The sequence below is a fragment of the Neoarius graeffei genome, chromosome 21 (assembly GCF_027579695.1).
Source record: "Neoarius graeffei isolate fNeoGra1 chromosome 21, fNeoGra1.pri, whole genome shotgun sequence".
Lineage (NCBI taxonomy): Eukaryota > Metazoa > Chordata > Actinopteri > Siluriformes > Ariidae > Neoarius > Neoarius graeffei.
The window spans coordinates 41,193,480-41,207,141 of NC_083589.1; the positions used below are offsets into that span (position 1 = coordinate 41,193,480).

The 13,662-nt window shown below is 42.1% G+C and overlaps 1 protein-coding gene across 1 annotated transcript in view; it reads left to right on the plus strand.

Annotated features, from left to right (window-relative positions):
- Positions 1-13,662, plus strand: part of LOC132869964 (acyl-coenzyme A thioesterase 5-like) — a 59,972-nt gene that overhangs the window by 20,531 nt on the left and 25,779 nt on the right. The window contains exons 2-5 of the mRNA XM_060903529.1: positions 7,843-8,061; positions 8,854-8,953; positions 11,090-11,280; positions 11,694-11,851. Of these exons, the coding sequence (XP_060759512.1) occupies positions 7,843-8,061; positions 8,854-8,953; positions 11,090-11,280; positions 11,694-11,851 (668 nt within the window). The remainder of the gene's footprint in view (positions 1-7,842; positions 8,062-8,853; positions 8,954-11,089; positions 11,281-11,693; positions 11,852-13,662) is intronic.

Sequence of the window (13,662 nt, forward strand, 5' to 3'; positions counted from 1 at the left end):
GATGATATGTACAGTAAGAGTGTTAATTTTTTGTAAAATGATTTTAACAATGATTTAGCATTTCCTATCCATTTATTGGCCAGTTTCACTGTCAAAAAAGCCTAAAGTCCGTCAGCTTCAGGGGGCTGTGTGTGTGTATGTGTATATATGATACACATACACACACACGCACAGAATGCGATACACACACACACAGAATGCGTGTATATGTGATGTATATCTGATCACCAATATTTATTAGTTTGGTCCTGCGTTTCCTTTCCTTTGCAGTACAGGGTCTTTTCTTCTCACCTTCCATTACTGTAGTCGGTCTTCCGTGTTTCAAGCGTACACTCACATGCTCCATTGTTCTCTCAGGTTGCAAAATTTGTATCCCACAATGCGTTGCGAATGGAGAAACCCCACCACGTCAGGCATGACGTAGTATCTTGGTTTAGGTCACGGTGAGGCAAGAAAAAAAATGGCAGAGAATTTAGGGCAACGGGGCTCTAAATTCATTAATTGTTCTTTTAGGGGAACAAAAAGTAATAAAGTTTGAAGTCTGTGATTTGAATTCAGTAGCTTCCGGTCCACTAAAAAAATAATTGGGTGTCAGGGAAAATTTTCTTTAATTTAATTTAAATTAAATTTAATTTAATTTAAAAAAATCTGATAAGCAGTATACCTTTAATAATGCAAGGAAAAGGGGGCACATCAGGGCACTTGCAAACAGAGGTTCTTTTTTTGGAGGTAACAGAGGTTCTTTTTTTGGAGGTGGGGGTGGAGTTTGGCTTTAAATTATTCTTGAACTTCCAAGTGTTCAGCTCTTTTCGGTGAACCAGTGCACTCTTTTGAGCTCACCACCGAGAGTCGACTCTTTTGAGCTCACCACTGAGAGTCGACTCGATCATCTTAAAAACTGACCACTGTAAAAAGATCACTGTCCATTAATTCTGAAATTTCTTCCCGTCCCAATGCATTAAACCGCACATTATGAATATGAATCATATAATCACTAATGTGTAAACAAATAATGTTATTGAAAATTAGAAAATTAAATAAAACTTACTGCCACCCCACACAACACTGCTTATGCTTATAAATGCTTATTTGTAAGCTACTACTTATAAATAAAATTGTTTTCTGATACCATGCCCATACAGAATATACAGTGGTGCTTGAAAGTTTGTGAACACTTTAGAATTTTCTATATTTCTGCATAAATATGACCTAAAACATCATCAGATTTTCACACAAGTCCTAAAAGTAGATAAAGAGAACCCAGTTAAACAAATGAGTCAAAAGTATTATACTTGGTCATTTATTTATTGAGGAAAATGATCCAATATTACACATCTGTGAGTGGCAAAAGTATGTGAACCTTTGCTTTCAGTATCCGGTGTGACCCCCTTGTGCAGCAATAACTGCAACTAAACGTTTCCGGTAACTGTTGATCAGTCCTGTACACCGGCTTGGAGGAATTTTAGCCCATTCCTCTGTACAGAACATCTTCAACTCTGGGATGTTGGTGGGTTTCCTCACATGAACTGCTCGCTTAAGGTCCTTCCACAACATTTCGATGGATTAAGGTCAGGACTTTGACTTGGCCATTCTAAAACATTAAAGTTATTCTTCTTTAACCATTCTTTGGTAGAATGACTTGTGTGCTTAGGGTCGTTATCTTGCTGCATGACCCACCTCCTCTTGAGATTCAGTTCATGGACAGATGTCCTGCCATTTTCCTTTAGAATTCACTGGTATAATTCAGAATTCATTGTTCCATCAATGATGGCAAGCCGTCCTGGCCCATATGTAGCAAAACAGGCCCAAACCATGATACTATCACCACCATGTTTCACAAATGGGATAAGGTTCTTATGCTGGAATGCAGTGTTTTCCTTTCTCCAAACATAACGCTTCTCATTTAAACCAAAAAGTTCTATTTTGGTCTCATCCGTCCACAAAACATTTTTCCAATACACTTCTGGCTTGTCCACGTGATCTTTAGCAAACTGCAGACAAGCAGCAATGTTCTTTTTGGAGAGCAGTGGCTTTCTCCTTGCAACCCTGCCATGTACACCATTGTTGGTCAGTGTTCTCCTGATGGTGAACTCATGAACATTAATATTAGCCAATGTGAGAGAGGCCTTCAGTTGCTTAGAAGTTACCCTGGGGTCCTTTTGTGACCTTGCCGACTGTTACACGCTTTGCTCTTGGAGTGATCTTTGTTGGTCGACCACTCCTGGGGAGGGTAACAATGGTCTTGAATTTCCTTCATTTGTACACAATCTGTCTGACTGTGGATTGGTGGAGTCCAAACTCTTTAGAGATGGTTTTGTAACCTTTTCCAGCCTGATGAGCATCAACAACGCTTTTTCTGAGGTCGTCAGAAATCTCCTTTGTTCATGCCATGATACACTTCCACAAACATGTTGTGAAGATCAGACTTTGATAGATCCCTGTTCTTTAAATAAAACAGGGTGCCCACTCACACCTGATTGTCATCCCGTTGATTGAAAACACCTGACTCTAATTTCACCTTCAAATTAACTGCTAATCCTAGAGATTCACATACTTTTGCCACTCACAGATCTATAATATTGGATCATTTTCCTCAATAAATAAATGACCAAGTATAATATTTTTGACTCATTTGTTTAACTAGGTTCTCTTTATCTACTTTTAGGACTTGTGTGAAAATCTGATGATGTTTTAGGTCATATTTATGCAGAAATATAGAAAATTCTAAAGGGTTCACAAACTTTCAAGCACCACTGTGTGTGTATATTATATATATATATATATATATATATATATATATATATATATATATACACACACACACACACACACACAGGGCTGTAATCAGGATTTTTCAAATTTCAAATACCGAGGTCAAGTATGGCTGACAGCAGTCCTGCACACCGGCTTGGAGGAATTTTAGCCCATTCCTCCATACAGAACAGCTTCAACTCTGGGATGTTGGTGGGTTTCCTCACATGAACTGCTCACTTCAGGTCCTTCCACAACATTTTGATTGGATTAAAGTCAGGACTTTGACTTGGCCATTCCAAAACATTAACTTTATTCTTCTTTAACCATTCTTTGGTAGAACAACTTGTGTGCTTAGGGCCGTTGTCTTGCTGCATGGCCCACCTCCTCTTGAGATTCAGTTCATGGACAGATGTCCTGACATTTTCCTTTAGAATTTGCTGGTATAATTCAGAATTCATTGTTCCATCAATGATGGCAAGCCATCCTGGCCCAGATGCAGCAAAACAGGCCCAAACCATGATACTACCACCACCATGTTTCACAGATGGGATAAGGTTCTTATGCTGGAATGCAGTGTTTTCCTTTCTCCAAACATAACGCTTCTCATTTAAACCAAAAAGTTCTATTTTGGTCTCATCCGTCCACAAAACATTTGTCCAATAGCCTTCTGGCTTGTCCACATGATCTTTAGCAGACTGTAGACAAGCAGCAATGTTCTTTTTGGAGAGCAGTGGCTTTCTCCTTGCAGCCCTGCCATGCACACCATTGTTGCTCAGTGTTTTCCTGATGGTGGACTCATGAACATTAACATTAGCCAATGTGAGAGAGGCCTTCAGTTGCTTAGAAGTTACCCTGGGGTCCTTTGTGACCTCGCCAACTGTTACATGCCTTGCTCTTGGAGTGATCTTTGTTGGTCGCCCACTCCTGGGGAGGGTAACAATGGTCTTGAGTTTTCTCCAATTGTACACAGTCTGTCTGTCTGTGGATTGGTGGAGTCCAAACTCTTTAGAGATGGTTTTGTAATGTTTTCCAGCCTGATGAGCATCAGCAACACTTTTTCTGAGGTCCTCAGAAATCTCCTTTGTTCGTGCCATGATACACTTCCACAAACGTGTTGTGAAGATCAGACATTGAAGATCCTTGTTCTTGAAATAAAACAGGGTGCCCACTCACACCTGATTGTCATCCCATTGATTGAAAAGACCTTACTCTAATTTCACCTTCAAATTAACTGCTAATCCTAGAGGTTCACATACTTTTGCCACTCACATATGTAATACTGGATCATTTTCCTCAATAAATAAATCACCAAGTATAATATTTTTGTGTCGTTTGTTTAACTGGGTTCTCTTTATCTACCTTTAGGACTTGTGTGAAAATCCGATGATGTTTTAGGTCATATTTATGCAGAAATATAGAAAATTCTAAAGGGTTCACAAACTTTCAAGCACCACTGTGTGTATGTGTGTGTGTGTATATATATATATATATATATATATATATATATATATATATATATATATATCCGAGGCTGACATACACACACTGTCACCATGACCCAAACTCTCATTTCCCGGAAATGGCTTGGCGCTAGAGCTCAGTGGAACACAATTTCTGTCTGTAATAAGCATAAACGTCTGAAAACGATTACTTTAGTCTAGTCTATTTATTTCGAATGGTGAACTGAATTGTATACAGTCACTGGCCATTTTAACCGGAACACGTGCATGTACAGTGCGCGATCGTTATACTATTCCATTCTTACAGCACGATGACGTAGTAGTTAGCGCCTCTATATGAGGCAGTAGCCACAACAAAAACGATTTTGACCTTTTTGGTGACCTTGACTGGATGACCCTCAAAATGTTGGAGGTTCTATTTGAGACCAGTGCCCATCTATCCTGAAAGTTTCATGAAGATTGATCCAGTCATTTTCCTGTAATATCGTTAACAAAAAAAAAAACTTGACCGATGTGCAGACAAATTATTTAATTTCCAATAAATAAAAAAACTTTCAGCATCTGATGAACATCTCAATTTCTGCCAAACGTGGGACTCGAACCATGATGCCACCTGGAACATTCCTGTCATAGAAATGGAGAAATATAATGAAAACGGGATGGCACGGTGGTGTAGTGGTTACCACTGTCACCTCACAGCAAGAAGGTCTGGGTTCGAGCCCCGTGGCCGGCGAGGGCCTTTCTGTGTGGAGTTTTCATGTTCTCCCCGTGTCCGCGTGGGTTTCCTCCGGGTCCTCTGGCTTCCCCCACAGTCCAAAGACATGCAGGTTAGGTTAACTGGTGACTCTAAATTGACTGTAGGTGTGAATGTGAGTGTGAATGGTTGTCTGTGTCTATGTGTCAGCCCTGTGATGACCTGGCGACTTGTCCAGGTTGTACCCCGTCTTTCGCCCGTAGTCAGCTGGGATAGGCTCCAGCTTGCCTGCGACCCTGTAGAACAGGATAAAGCGGCTAGAGATAAGGAGATGAGATCAACATTTAAAAGTCAAGTCAACTTTGTCAAATATGCTATACATGCTCAACATACAGCACAGATGAAATTTCAGTCCTCTCTGACCCACGGTGCAAACAGGCAATGCAATAAATAAAAATAGAATAACTGAAATAAACAATATAGATAAGAAATAGACATAGACTAAACACATAGACATACATATACATATACACACACACACACACACACATATACACACACAAATATAACTGTTAAGGTGAGGTAGTGCGGAATAGTGCAAATGAGCAAGGTAAAGTGAAATGTGCAGACCCTGAGTTCAGTGTGCGAATGAATGTTGAGAGTATGTGTGTGTTGGGGGGGGAACTGAGGGTGACATGATGTCAGATGCTGAAGGGGGGGCAGGGGGGTGTGCGGGCAGAATCTGTGGCGGGGGCAGAGGGGGGAGGCGGGGCAGAACAGGGAGGGAGTTGAGCCTCCTGACCACCTGGTGAAAGAAACTGTCTTTGAGCCTGCTGGTTTTGGCTCGGAGACTCCGCAGTCTCCTCCCCAACGGCAGCAGGCTGAAGAGGCTGTGAGATGGGTGGGTGGGGTCACCTGCAATCCTGATGGCTTTTCGGGTGAGGCGGGAGTTATAGATATCCATAAGAGAAGGGAGAGAGACACCAATGATCCTCTCAGCTGCTCTCATGATGCGCTGCAGAGTCTTGCAGCAGGACACGGTGCAGGCGCCATACCACACGGTGATGCAGCTGGTCAGGATGTTCTCGATGGTGCCTCTGTTGAATGTGTGCATGATGGGGGCTGGGGCTCTTGCTCTCCTCAGTTTGCGGAGGAAGTACAGATGCTGTTGGGCTTTTTTGGCCAGTGATGTGGTGTTGTTGCTCCAGCACAGGTCTTCAGAGATGTGCAGACCCAAAAACTTGGTGCTGCTCACCCTCTCCACTGCAGCACCATCGATAGTTAGTGGAGCATGCTGGGTGTGCGCTCTCCTGAAGTCCACAACAATCTCCTTTGTCTTCTCCACGTTCAGGCGGAGATTGTTGTCCTTGCACCACATGGCCAGGCGGCTCACCTCATGCCTGTAGGTTGTCTCATCACCATTGTTGATGAGACCCACCACAGTCATGTCATCTGCAAACTTAATGAAGAGGTTGGAGCTGGATGTTGGTGTGCAGTCGTGGGTCAGCAGAGTGAAGAGGAGGGGGCTCAGCACACATCCTTGGGGGGCCCCTGTGTTCAATGTGATGGTGCTGGAGGAGTTGCTGCTGACCCGTACAGCCTGTGGTCTCCCCGTCAGGAAGTCCAGCAGCCAGTTGCACAGGGAGGTGTTGAGTCCCAGCTGGTCCAGTTTATGAATGAGCTGCTGAGGAATGATTGTGTTGAATGCTGAGCTGAAGTCTATGAAGAGCATTCTGACGTACGAGTCTTTTGTCTCCAGGTGGGTGAGGGCTGAGTGGAGGGCAGTGGAGATGGCATCATTGGTCGAACGGTTGGACTGATATGCAAACTGGAAAGGGTCCAAGGCGGGGGGAAGGCAGACTCGATATGCTGCATGACTAGCCGCTCGAAGCACTTCATGAGGATGGGAGTGAGTGCGACCGGGCAGGAGTCATTGAAGCAGGAGGGAGATGGCTTCTTCGGGACTGGGATGATGGTGGTGGCTTTGAGGCACGTGGGGACAACAGCCTGGCTCAACGAGATGTTGAAGATGTCTGTAAAGACATCTGTGAGCTCCTCGGCACAGTCTCTCAGGACACGACCAGGAATGTTATCAGGACCCGGGGCTTTCCGTGGATTTGTCATCCTGAGAGCTCACCTCATGCTATCTGGGGACAGCGTCAACACCTGGTTGCCGGGAGGTGGTGGGGTCTTCTGTGCCGGGGTGCTGTTGTCTGCCTCAAAGCAAGCGAAGAAGTTGTTCAACTGATTCAGCAGAGAGGTGGAGTTGTCACAGGTCTGCGGCAAGGGCTTGTAGTCTGTGATGGTCTGAATCCCCTGCCACAGGTTCCTGGTGTCTCTGCTGTCGTTGAAGTCATCAGCAATGTTCCTGGAATACTGTCTTTTGGCCACCCTGATGCTTCGTGACAGGTTGGCCCTAGCTGTCCTCAGGCCCACCTTGTCCCCAGCTCTGAAGGCAGCGTTCCGAGCCCTCAGGAGCCTGTGGACTTCTCCTGTCAGCCATGGCTTCTGATTGGCCAGAATGGAGATGGTTCTGGTGACCATCTCCATTAAAAGCCATTAAAAGCTTTTGTGATGGAGAAGTATGCTGTAAAAATTAACAACTTCTCTCTCCCCCTCCCTGCTCCCCCCATTAATAGATTATCCTTTCGGACAGCTGTCTACAGCTTCAGTACTGCGGCTACCGATGAATATTCAAACAGCTCTCCAGAAATGAGATTCGGTTTCTAATGTTTACCTAAAAGACATGGTTGGTTTGCGAATGACTCATTTCTAGTGTACAAGGTATTTGGAGCGATCAGAGCTAACTAGCTCTTGTACAACCTTGGATTATAAACACCTTGAACAGACAAGTTCCCATACATGAAAGTAGTGAGAGCTTCTGAGAGATTCATCTATATTACCTCGGAAATTGTGTTCGGTTGTGGAAAAAAGAACTTCTGAGGGCTCCGAGCAGGATGATGGCGTGCTGCCTGTGCCCTTTGCTCTCAGTTGAACCCACACGAGGACTCGTGGACAAAAAGCTCCGGATTGCTGTGACAAATTTAAACCTGAAACAGGAGGTGACCCTTTACTGTCTGCATCATTCAGAGAGCAAAGACATTTGGGAAGCATTTGGACACTATGTGAGCAACGAACAGGGCACTCTGACAGGTACAAACTAAAACTTTTCTGACTCTCCCCCATCGTGGTCTCCGGTTTTTTTTTTTAAACATCAGAAAAACCTATTATTTTAAAGGGGTGTGTACACTTTTTATATTCTATCTATCTATCTATCTATCTATCTATCTATCTATCTATCTATCTATCTATCTATCTATCTATCTATCTCTGTTTAAACCTTTACACATTTACATACAAAATATTAAACGTTCTATCAAGAATGCAGACAAACATCTGTCATGATTAATAGTCATGAAAGGTCAATAGTCCTGAAGAAATTGGTGATTTGCTTTTTAGTACTTGTAAATATCTCCAAGAAGAAACTTTAAAATGAGGAATGAAGAGGTCCAATTGTGGGACAAACAGCTGTGATCAGTGATTAGTGATTGGGACTGTTGGTGGTCAGTGATTAGTCTCAGGGATCACCTCACCTCTCTGATACGTCTTTGGGATCTGCAGTTTATTGTTCGCTGTTTTAAACTTGACAAATAAATAAATAAAATAATAAAATAATAAAAAGGTCACAGATCACTGCATTTAGTTTCATGAAGGTTAAAATTGGATCACACAGAATATGTGAGTGAAATAGGACCGATTAAAAATACATATGTGTTAAAAGGACACTAAACATTACCAGGAGACATGCAGTAGTTTAGCAGTATCCGCTTTAATCCTTTGATGCAGTAGCTTCATTTTTATTAGTTTTCATGTAAATTCTGCAATAATGCACAGTCTTATAGCCTGCCTTTCGAGATTGCTGAATGTGAACATGTGTGTATGCAGTGGAAAAGGACTCCAGTGTGGGAGGCACGTATACAGGTGTGGAGTCCATGGCATTGACGTGGAGCCTGCGGCCAGTACAAGACAGCCGAGCAGGACTGAGGTACGTCATATTACAGCACTCAATTAAGATAAATTATTTTGCAGTAAATTATTTAAAATGTAAATACAGTGCTCTCCTCAGTTAGTGGCACCACTTGTAAAGATTAGTAATAAAGGGTTAGAAAAAATCCACCTATTGGGGAAATAGTGTCAGTAAACCTGTTGAACCTGTCCAAACTACAAACATGGACACCTTGGATTACACCTCCCACAAGTCACAGCGCCCAGTCTCCTGACTACTGACTCAGCTGCCAATCATTACTCCAATTAGCTCCCCTGCCTATATAAACCTCTCACTCTCTTCAGCTCATTGCAAAGTATCATTCTGTCTTCCACAGTACATACTGAGCCTTGTCATTCTCTAACTGACCCTCGTTCTTCTGACTCTGCTTTTCCTGTTTTTCGTTTACTCTTTTGTCTCTTCCCTATAACGTTGTTTGCCAATCGCCCGACCCTCGCTTGTTCTATGAGTCTGATTCTTGTCTCACGTTTCGTCTGTCACCATCTTCTCTACGACGCAAATAGCTTCATCTCACACTGAAAAATTATAAAACTCCAACCTTTTAATTAAAATAAATTTATTCAGAGAAAAACAAATCCCTCATCAAGAAATTATTTTCAACAAAAACACATGTGCCACTATTATTAGCATCCCTGGAAATGATAGTGAACATAATGTAATGGAAGCATGTTTCCCATTTATATTTTGCATTTTTGAGTTGAATGAAATTGGTTTTCCTAAAGTCGTGCATTTTTGTCTCATCTCATCTCATTATCTCTAGCCGCTTTATCCTGTTCTACAGGGTCACAGGCAAGCTGGAGCCTATCCCAGCTGACTACGGGCGAAAGGCGGGGTACACCCTAGACAAGTCGCCAGGTCATCACAGGGCTGACACAGACACAGACCACCATTCACACTCACATTCACACCTACGGTCAATTTAGAGTCACCAGTTAACCTAACCTGCATGTCTTTGGACTGTGGGGGAAACCGGAGCACCTGGAGGAAACCCACACGGACACGAGGAGAACATGCAAACTCCACACAGAAAGGCCCTCGCCGGCCACAGGGATCGAACCCAGGACCTTCTTGCTGTGAGGCGACAGCGCTAACCACTACACCACCGTGCTGCCCCGTGCATTTTTGTGTAAATGCAATCTGTGTTAAGTTTATTTTATTCATCATTTTTACCCATTGTTTTGACCTGATTAAATTACAGGGTATAAAGACATTAGCTCTGGAGAACTTTATAGACATGTAACTCAGTTTGGTGCTATAGAGAATGAGTTCCCAAACTTTGTGGACCTAGTGAATTAATGATCTCCAAATTCAAGTACACCTTTACTTGACTAAATAATTCTTTGGTTTTCCTTTTAGCTGGTCCTGTTTTGTATTATCTGTTTGTTTTCAAATGTCCAGTTTACTTTTATTCTTACTTTTGTTAAATTTGTCATTTGATTCAAGTTAACATAATTTATTAGACAGCTTATTTGAATACTTAATTCTGCATGGTCAGTTACAGTGTTCTACAGTCTGTTACTCCTGTATAACAGACCACTGCTATGAATGACAGACCATTGCTTTGTACGTCATGAGCAGAAGCAATAAAATTTTTAAAGCAATATTGTGTCAAATTATTGATTTCTTTAGTAAGTAGCTGTGTAATAAGCAGGATAATGTACAGTGAGCTGCTCATTATTAAGAAATAAACTCCTTCAGGGTGATTCAAGACTCTTCCATTTTGCGTTGGGATCATGCAAAGTTGGGTTTATTTCGCAATAATGTCTGGCTCACTGTACATTATCCCTTATTTATAGTCCTGCTTGTTTTTGAGTTATTCAGTTTTGGATTAAACCCATTCATGCATGTGACAGATAAACCTTGTGTACTCGCTCTCAATCTGTGTTATTACCTCTGCCAGGGAGGTTATGTTTTCGGTAGCGTTGGTTTGTTTGTTAGCAACATTACGGAAAAAGTTATGAACGGATTGCTCTGAAATTTTTTCCAGAGGTGTGACTGGGTACAAGTAACAATCCATTAAATTTTGGCGGTGATCCGGATCACCTTCTGGATCCCGGATTTTTTTAAAAGATTCTTGGCGGAGGTCTGCGCTCTCCGAGTGCATTTCTAGTTTAGGTTGCAAAAGCGAGATGTCCTCTCGCCAATGATAGTCCACATTTCTGTGTACAATGGACACATTTCTCAGGATTTTAACCAGCTCACACCGTTAGTGACCAGCATCAGAGAAAGATGGTACATGGCTCCAGGTGTGCAAAGGGTTCATGTACGTGAGAAAGGAGTTCGAGGAATTTTGTTCATCCCTCCAGGTACACACACACTTGCTCATTTCTGTGTAGAAGTTAGGTTGTGAGTTCAAATCTCAGCATCACCAAATGCTACAGTTACCTGCTCAGTTGTATCATGGCTCAGGTGTACGTTGCTTTGGATAGAAGCGTTAACCAAGTGAGTAAGTCTCAATGTAAAACCTGAGAACCCAGAGGAAACCCACGCAAATGCAAGGTGAAGATGCAAAACTTCACACACAGTATCCTGAGCTCAGGATTGAACCAGACACACTGGAGCTATCATGCCACCCCTACCCAGTATGATCTTTATAAATAGCCTAGGCAAAATTAAAAAGTATACACAGTAGAGGATAATAACTTTAAATTATTACTTTCACTATTACTACTACATCTATTATGTGCTTATAACTAAAGTACTCTTTCTGTTCATCCAGGTCCTAGCCCATTTCCAGGTGTGTTGGACTTGTGGGGAGGAGATGGAGATCTGGTGGAGTATCGAGCTGCCCTGCTAGCGTCACATGGCTTTCTTGCTTTTGCTCTGGAGTATATAACTCGAGGAGGAATAATAGCCAAGAATATAACTTACTTTAAGGTAATTCAGCCAAAGCTCCTTATATTCTTCTAAGGATACATTTAAGCCTGAGTGGTGCAAGTGCACAGGAAGGTGACATAATACAATGGTAACAAGTGTTGCCAGGCAAAACAAACCTCGCCCGGTAGCACTTATGATGAATATGAAGTAAGATATCACGTAAAAAAAAAAGGTACCCTATGGGTACATTGTTAGGGGTGGTGGAGGTGTGGTGAAGTTGAACCCAAAAGCAGAACATGCACACAGACAATAATCCAATAAGTGAAGTGGGTTTAATCCAAAAAGGTGTGGCAAAAAAGGTGTTAGGGTGGGTGGAGGCATGGTGAAGTTAGGATCCACAAGCAGAACACAGACAGTAATCCAATAAATAATATGATTTAATTCAGGGAAGAAAGGGCATAGCAAAAAGGCAAACAAACAGGACAAAAAACAAATGGCAAAAATAGTCCGGACAAAATGAGACAAACAACTTGACAAAAACATGAGACAGGCAAAGACTGTGCAAAAAAACCATGAACAAGAAAAGACCCTTAGTGCAAGAAAACCATGAATCAGAAATAACCCTTAGTGCAAAAAACAACAAAAAACACATGAACCAGAAGAATGCTAGTGCAAAAACCATGAACAAGAAAAAAAAGTCACTCGAGAGAATAACCATGAACAGCAAGAGGGGCACAGAAACGGCCTAAGAAGCAAACGAGACGTTCTGGCAAAGTCTGAGAACAGCTTATTTATACACAGCAGTGAAAACCAGGAAGTGAATACTGGTGAGAGGGAATTCCTGTCCCGGATCCGGATCGGTGTTGGCATGAGAGATCCGTAATCTCCGGAATGGATGTCCGGGGCAGCGCATGACAAAAGGTAAACAAACTAGATGAGAAAACAATAGCAAAAATAGTCCAGGTAAAAAAAAAGGAGACAAAAAACTTGACAAGAAAAACGAGGCAGGAAAGGACCAGAAAAACCCTACAGAAAAAACCATGAACAACTTTCGAGGCACAAAAACTGGCTAGAGACGACAACCGAGACATTCTGGCAGTCTTCTTCTTCTGTCGATTTACTGGCGGTTAACAATCGATGTGTATTACCGCCATCTACCGGGCTGAGGTGTGATCTCAAGGGATATTAATCATTGCAAATGTCTGCATGAGAATAAATCAAAACTGAGCCTGTCGTCAGACCTTGAGCAGGTCATGTCCTGATAGTGTTCAAAAAGATATCAATATTATGTCTCGAGCAATGTGTCATCACAACAGTACAGTACACAGTGAGACACAAGGTCATAGAAGAATTCTAGCCTTCTAGCTGAAATAGTAAAATAGAATGGAGTAGAATATTAACACTATTAAAAGATGTATGCTTGAGTCAATCCTTGCTCTTCCTGACGTGTATTGGTGCTCAGAGGGTGGGCATGCCCTATCAGCCTTCGTCCCACCTCACCGGAGCTTAGAGAAACTCCGGCCAAATTGTCTAGAATGTGTAACCAAGCAAAAACTTCCCATAAACCAATTACGAGGATAACAAAACAAAAAAATCTTCTCGTAAACCAATTACGAGGATAACCAAACAAAAAATCTTCCCGTAAACCAATTACAAGGATAACCAAACAAAAAATCTTCCCGTAAACCAATTACGAGGATAACCGAACAAAAATCTTCCCGTAAACCAATTACGAGGATAACCGAACAAAATGTTCCCGTAAACCAATTACGAGGATAACCAAACAAAAATCTTCCCGTAAACCAATTACGAGGATAACCAAACCAAATCTTCCTGTAAACCAATTACGAGGATAACCAAACAAAAATCTT